Source organism: Amblyomma maculatum, chromosome 11 (assembly GCF_055883805.1).
Source record: "Amblyomma maculatum isolate TAMU_Amacu chromosome 11, ASM5588380v1, whole genome shotgun sequence".
NCBI classification, from domain to species: domain Eukaryota; kingdom Metazoa; phylum Arthropoda; class Arachnida; order Ixodida; family Ixodidae; genus Amblyomma; species Amblyomma maculatum.
In genome coordinates, this window is record NC_139354.1 from 89,456,411 (window position 1) to 89,464,320 (window position 7,910).

At 46.2% G+C, this 7,910-nt stretch overlaps 1 protein-coding gene across 1 annotated transcript; it reads left to right on the forward strand.

Moving 5' to 3' along the window:
- Positions 1-803: 803 nt before the first annotated feature.
- Positions 804-2,516, forward strand: LOC146174350 (uncharacterized). The gene is made up of 4 exons (XM_084585382.1): positions 804-984; positions 1,058-1,193; positions 1,330-1,572; positions 2,238-2,516. The coding sequence occupies exons 1-4, from the start codon at positions 878-880 to the stop codon at positions 2,514-2,516; spliced, it is 765 nt and encodes a 254-aa protein (XP_084441508.1). The 5' UTR covers positions 804-877.
- Positions 2,517-7,910: the final 5,394 nt, after the last annotated feature.

Consider the following 7,910-nt stretch of genomic DNA (forward strand, 5'->3'; position numbering starts at 1 on the left):
TGCTGAATCGCGCCGCCGTCAATGGGCGAGCGTGTCCTTGGGGAGTTTACAGTTGCGCCCGCTGTTTCTGCTGAGGGCGCCACTGTTCAGGGACACGTCACCGTCGGGATTGCGGGCTCGGGGCGCGCGGTTTTGTCCGTCTCTGGACGCGTTCGCCTCAGGTCGGCGTAATCAACTCAAGTTTTATTGTGTGCGCGTGTGTGAGCTCGTTTACGTCTAGACGGGACGCGTTTGCGTTGTGTGCTGGGCTCGCTTCGTGCTTTTTGCTGTGCGCACGTGCGGTTGTCCGTCTCACGCGTGCGGCGCAATGCCGCGAAACTGCTGTGTGCCGCTCTGCGACACAAACGCGAGAAAAGACCCTACCGTGAGGTATCATGAGTTCCCATGCGACCTCCAGCGTAGGGAAGCGTGGCTCAAGAATATCTCCCGCCAAGGACAAGCGGGAAAAAGTAGCGAGTGGGCGCCTAGCGACAGGTCTCTGGTATGTTCCTTACATTTCACAGAGAATGACAGAGAGCTGTTCGAAATTCAGTCACAGCTACTGGTTAAGCCAGTCAGGTTTTTTACTCGTGCACACGTTGAACCAAACAACCTGGAGAAAATGAAAGTTTGCAGGGCCACTCAAATCTTTTCTCCGGCAGTAATAGTAACGCTACAATTTCTTCAAGAGAACCCGGAATGTCATCCTGAAGCATGCCACTTCAAAGACAGCTCGGCTACAATATATTTCATGCGAATGGTTGCGAAATGGTATGCCCTACGTGATATCGGTGCAGTGAAGGCAAGCGGGACTCATGAGAAAGCATTCTTTTTAACAGATGATGAACGACTCTCCTGGCTGGAGCTAGATTTCATCTGTTACTTGGAAGACCTCCAAATGAATGCTGGGCGGTCGAGGCGAATCACAAAAGAGACCTACGAAGCCACACTCCTGACAACACGGTTAACAGTGGCACTGATTGAATATCTTCTTGACCACCTAAAGTAGGTTCTTTTTTTCTCGGCTCAGTTTTACGTTGTTTGCAACAGGTTACTCAAATGAATTTCATAATTGCAGCTTCCACTATGTCTTAACACGTGGGCTAAACAGTGACCCTGTGGAATCGCTGTTTAGCTGTCTTCGGCAGGTCAACGGCGGCAACGACCGGGTGGATGCCAGGACTGCACTTTTGACAGCGGAGAAACTGCTAAAGGTACTGCTTAAAAATATTCCAAAGTGTGCTCATCAAGGTCACGTTAACATGGTGATCACTTGGACCAGTTCTTGTGTCCCCGTGTCTTTCGCTGGTACAATATGCAAGGTCACATTCCTCTCTTTTTTTTTTTCAGGTTGGCATCCTTCAAGCAGCGAGAAGTGGCAATGCACCCACTTCTTCTGAAATGAAAGCAGCGCTGAAGGTAACAAGTCCAGATGCTGAAACATATGCCCTGCCAACTGCCATTGAATTTGCTACCAGGGAGCTGACCAGTGTACTCGGATTTTTAACGCTGTGTTCTGAAGCAGAGGAACACTTTGAAGTGGCACCAGTAGCGTTCCTCGCTGGTTATGTTGCGAGAACATGTCAGGAAAAGGCATGAACTGTTTTTTTTTACATAAACATACACATTGTTATAAAATTTCCTCTTGTCTGAACGGCCTTGGAAGCAAAGAAACCTGTGCATACAATATTTGTTTATACTCTTGAGATTGTCTGAGTAGGAGCCAATGCGATAGCGTTAAAAGCCCTGTTCCGCAGAAACAATGGTGACCGCTTTGTCGGCAAAACGCCGTGAGAATGTCTGTGGCAGGAGGTTTTTTACAGGTGATGTGGCCGGACCTTGATTGTTCGGCGGGATGTGTGGTGCAACGAGACCACACGACATGATAAAGTTGGCAGGAGCTGCGAACTCTGCAGCTTCATTAAGATGAGAGGGTGAGATGGGAATGGAAACAGGGATCCTTGGATCATGACTCAGGCACGCTACACCGAGACTACACAGGGACGTTCGTATATGACTTGGTTAAAGCGGGGCTTTATATCTGTGTCGGGTGGTATATTTCACATAATGTGGTTGCCTCCGACTGTATGCTAAAGAGTATGCATGAGAGGGATAGAGGCGGTAATTAATGGATGTGTTTAATAAGCGGATAGCAAGTGCATGTATGCTAACGAGGATCCGTAAGGGGAGAAAGCTCCAAATTTGTCTACCACTATACCAAGTTGTTGGTTTATGTGATATTTTCTGATGGTTTTCAGGTGACGTGCGAGTCGTGCAAGACTCTGTTGCAGGAACCAGAGCCAACCGACCCTGTTTACGGGCTAATGAAAAACATGGACAACGGAGGCTTGGTATACCCCAAAATGGAAGCAATCAAGCTTTGTAAGCTTACGTGCGTCTTCATTAACCGGATAATGAAATCTCAAGAGGTCCGGCGAACCAGCAAGCTGTGTGAACTGTTCATTTCAGTATTGCTTCCGCACTTTACACAGTATCCGCAGCTAATCTGCGAAAAAAAACAACCGTGCCCACACTGAGGAGCTTTGCAAGATATTCCTAAGTAAGTTGCTGCGCCCACTGATAGCGAACTGGGCCGGGAATCTCAACGCAACAGTGGAGCGACTTCTAAGGCTATGCCATAAACCTCTCTCCAGGAAGGTTCTCCGTTTGTGAACGTCTTCTTCCTCTTTTTGTGTAACTGTGCAATAAATGCATGTATCTAGTCTTGCTGAAGCAGTTTGTGGTTTCCTCGGCTCCAGTTGCGCTTAGAAAAATTCACAACTTCAGTATACTAAATGTATTTGTTTTTCTAAATTAAAACAGTTTACAACCTTGATGTTCCACGGAAATGTGCTGAATATTAGCGAAGCATTAAGCAATTTTTCTGATCGCGGGTAAGCTAGTTTCAAACTGGAAGACTTGATGCGCAATCTTGAGACTAGAAATTGTTGAATGCTAGCTGTAAGTTGCACAGTAGAGTACAGTCGCCCAGTCACAGTAGGATCACATTTTGTTATTGGATTGCGCTGGCAGCATAGAAGAGGTTGACATCAATCTTTTGTATACGCATTTTATGCAAGAATGAGTAAACGGTATGAAAATGACACGCAAGGAATTCGCGACATTGTGATGTAAAGGATAATGCATTGTGCTACCTTGGCCGCTGAACAGCTTCCAATTGCTGACAGGCGAGTGAAATTTTCATCTGACAACCAATTTGACCCGAATGCACATCACGGTAAAGCGCGAACTATCGAGCGGCTTTGAACTACCGTCACAATATGTTTTTGGTGTACACGCCAGTATATACATCCTTGCGAAGAAAACGCGGTAGTGCTGACATGTTCACACTAGACATGACAGTATATCGGAATTCATGTTTCAAAATTGTGTGAAACGGAGCTCTTAAATCCGGAGCTTAAACAGTAAGCTCCGACTGTACCGACGCCTCGCTCAAAGCGCAGCCAGGCGCAGCGCTCCGCGTGCGGCTGTCCCTGAACGGTAGCGCCGCGGCGGTGGCGACGGGAAGCAGGCGCCTCCCGCGGGTTTCGGGCGATGTAGCAAGCCGCACCTAGTGCGCGCTTCCATCGAGCGGCCGTGCCTTAACTTACAGCCATACCGGTCATCGCACAACAACAGCGTATCACGCTCAGACAAATGGATTAACGGAACAACTAAACAAAACTTTGGCGGACATGATCACAATGTACATCGACGTTGAAAATAAAATATGGGACGAGATCCTGCCGTATGTCACCTTCACCTACAATACGGCGCCGCAGGAAACCACGATGTTTACGCCGTTCCGTCTAGTATATGACAGGGAGGGCCGCAGGATGTAGGACGCGATGCTCCCGTGCGGGGATGAAGCGATCGAACCCGATGTCGCCTATTTCGCAGAACAGGCTGAGCAAGCCCGTCAGCTGGCCCGCTTGCACATCAAGGAGCAGCATGCTACCGACGCTCGACACAATAATCTTCGGCACAGGGAAGTTCACTACGAACCAGGGGACCAAGTGGGGTGCCGACCCCCGTGCGCCATAAAGGCTTGTGCGAGAAACTGCTCCACCGTTATTTCGAACCCTATAAAGTCCTGCGCCGCTTAAGCAGCGTTAATTATGAAGTTATTCCAGATGGAACTGTGACCGTCAGTGTTCGACGTCAGCGGCCTGAAATTGTGCATGTCATGCGCTTAAAGCCGTACTTTTCGCGTGACGGAGCACTGTGTCAACGTCGCGTTTCGTAACATTGACGCTTCCTGCAAGTGAGACCTTAAGTTATTGTACAGTTCACCTCACACCTACTTTTTTTTTCTCCTCTCACCTTGTCATCGGGACGATATTATTCTTTCACGGGGGAATAAATCCACGTGCCTAGCGCCGCGCGACAGCCCTGCTTGGTGCCGACCACGACGAAGTGGTTGTTGGCACGATAAGCGCGCTGCTGCTGGACACTGTGATCGGAAAAAGAAGGCATCTTATTCCCGGGTCCTCGTCAAGGTGTACCTTCACGGCTTCCTGGGGCTTGAGTCGTGACAATATGTAGCTTCGCAGAGCATAGTACAACGTCGTCTGAAAAAAAAAATAGGGTAGATATCACTTTGATATGTTTACCCCTCTTCTTCAACTTGTTGCGGAAAAAATATTCATAGCGGAAGAACAGAAAGCTGTAATGTGCAGTAGATTTAGATGTGTACTAAGGGCTTTAAACAGTTGATGCGTAGTGCCGAGGAATATCCGGTGGGACACAGAACCTCAATCTGTAGGAAAACGTGCGATTAATTTTTGTATGGCGTCACTGGCCGCCATTGCGTTTTTCTTCTTGCACATGAATGCACTGCGCGGTAAATATCAATACTTGACATTGTGCCTCTAATACGTCACCTAATTTTTTTATTATAGTCCTAAGTCACTATTTTTTTGCAATTATCTTAAACTAGTTCACTGCCTAGATATTGTCGGCAGCTGCAATGTGTTTCTATATCCCAACAATGTCACACCCTAACTGGCATCCAATACCTGTTGAATGTATATTAGTACATGCAAGCAGTACACCATACGAACAACGGAGGGGTAGCTCCTGGACCGTGTGCTGTTGCCCATACCCCAACTACGGTTCACTGCTTGGCCACGTTTGGTTACTGTCACCTGCCCGAGCATTCCTGGGTTTCGTCAATGCAACGCCTCATACAGTACTTCGGCAGAACAGTGCCTCAAATGCTGTTGCATTGGAAAAAATGCCAAAATTCACTGCTAAATAACACTGATACATATTTGCTTCTGGCCCTCCTTTAGAAGCATTAAGGGCCAATCTATAGACAATTCGTATAAGATTTCACTTTATGCTTGTATTAAACTTGTCTACTCTTATCTCAAGCAAACATTACAGTGCTGTTTGTTTTCGAAGTATTGAAAAGCACTTGCATTTACTAAATGTCTCAAAGTTGTATGCAACTCCATAGATATAGGCTGGGACATATGCTGCTAAATGTATTTATAGGTTTCCAATTTTGTTCAGCGGGTAATGATTACTACCCTCGTTTCACATTTCCGAAGAGTAGTCGTATAGATTGAATAAGAAATAGGAATAAACGAACACTTGTAACCGTAATTAAAACATTTTGCAGTACCCTAGAAAGGGATGTTTTGGGCCTGTTGGGCAAGCTTACTTTTCTACATAAGACAACAAATGTTTATCATGAACAGAATGTGGAAAATAAATTTAGGTATGATCTTCTGTTTGAGTGTGATGGATGAATGTTTGCTTTCTAAACTTTAAATATCATATATGCTACTGTTCATTCCTTTACTGTTCTTTCTCTATTGAGAACGTAAAGTCCCGTACCGTATTATACGCATTTATTTTTTATATGATTTCTCAGAGATGAAATCCTATAATTGCCGGTTCACGCTGAAAAGAACATACAGGTACATATAATCTCTAAAATATATATACTAACTGGATTTAGGTTTATGCTTTTCCTGTAAATCGCGGCATGCGTGTTTCCATGCATATTTATTTGCCATATTTGGAGCATAGTAATCTGGATGGTGCAAAAATCTATGAACAATGAATCTTATATACAGCATCCGGCATATGAATGAAAATATTGTAGAATTGTTTTCTCTGTTTAAACGTATAATGTCCGCTCGCAGTTTAAAACTATATTTCACAGCTGTTTTTTATGTGTCGCATACTAGTTGCGCTTATATTATCCGGAGTCAGTCATTTTTAGTACTCTGCCCTAGCCCTTCGTATCTTTCCTGAAATCCTGCAAAAGAAGCGCTATCTAAAGATTTTGCGAACAGCGGTAACTTGTGAGCGAATATGTAGCAATTGTGAAGTAATGGGCCCAGGTCGGTTCAGAAGCTCCGGCAGGTAGGATATCAGGCTCATGGACACGCGCACACTTTTCTTCCCCGACAACTGCAAATTACTAGCAGACGAACACAGCTTAGCCTAAGGTCCAATAGTGTAGGCCCAAAATCACCCTACTGTGCAAGCGAACTGGCCGTTGATCTGATGTCTGGTTTAGGCGACACAGAGCGGCGGTCGGGGTTTGACGGTGGCCTTTTTCGCGCTCAGGTATCCGAGTACCAGGTAGCGCTTGAGGCCACAACTAGGCGTCCCCGTGCTCAGTATTGCGACAAGTTAGACCTACGCGTCACAGTGCCAGGGGTATTGCAGCAGATCACACCTAGGTACTGCGGCGGCATAAGAGCGGTGGTCAGGCGCGATGGATAAAACGAGCTTCCACTGAGAGATAACCATAGGATAGCGGAGAGCTGTGCGGCACCAGACCCCGGAGCAGGTGTCAGGCAGGTGCTGACGCCAGGATCAGAACAGCGAAGCGAACCGCCCAGCGACACGCTGGAACATCCGTTCCGTACCCCTGCATTGAGCGAACTCACGCGCACTGGCTCGCCCCGCACGCGGCCGTACTTCATTGGTTTTTCACGGGCCTCATGCACACTTGCGACAACCATTATCACAGAGGTTACGAAGCCTGATACAAAAAATTTCGGCTGTTTTGAGTTTATCAGTGCTCTGAAAATTATTGGACGTGTATGATCTGAATACTTAGAACAAAGTTCGTTGAACATACACAAATTCCGTTGCAGAAACGAACTTAAAATACTCAACCGACCATAGGCAAGGGATGAATATTGACCTAGACAGGCTAAGATGAAAAGGAGACTTTATCATTAATGTGCTTAATCTAAGATAATACAGGAGCCGCGGAAGGAAAAACTAGATTAAAAAAAAGTAAGGAGTCAATGAATATAGCAGGGGAATATATCTGTTAGATAAGGCTGTAGCCAAGGCAGCGGCAACAGAAATAACATACCTATGGGAAATAGATTGGGATGCATGGTAATATCAAAGCAGTCGCACATGATTACCATAAACCTTCATAGGATGCCTCAAGAGCAAGGTAACCTAACCTTGCCTGTGACCTAACCTTTACAGTGCTCCCCAGGATATCACCTACACCCATACAGGCGTAATAAAACATCCAGTGCCACAGCCAGTATTCGATAGGCGTTGTCGGCATGAAACAGAAACCTCTATGAGAACCACTATATGGCTATGGAGCTGTAGAATTTGGGTAGTGGTTGAGGGTGGGTACGTGGGTGGGGGTCTAGAGTCGACGATTTGAGATGGCGCCATGTGAGCATAGGCTGTATGAAATGCAGCTCCCCACATCTGGCAGCGCGTTCTGGGTAGAATCATCTGAGAAACAAACAAGGCTCTGTGTTTTAACCTACATTCTGTAAATATATGCTGTACACGGGCAATACCAACGAATAGAAATTATACGTTATTGCGACCGACAGCCAATACCATGGTGGTGCGAGTGCGTAGCTACGAGAATATACCTGAAATGTTCGCAAAGCTGACCTTGATCTATTGTAGCCATTGAGGGCCTC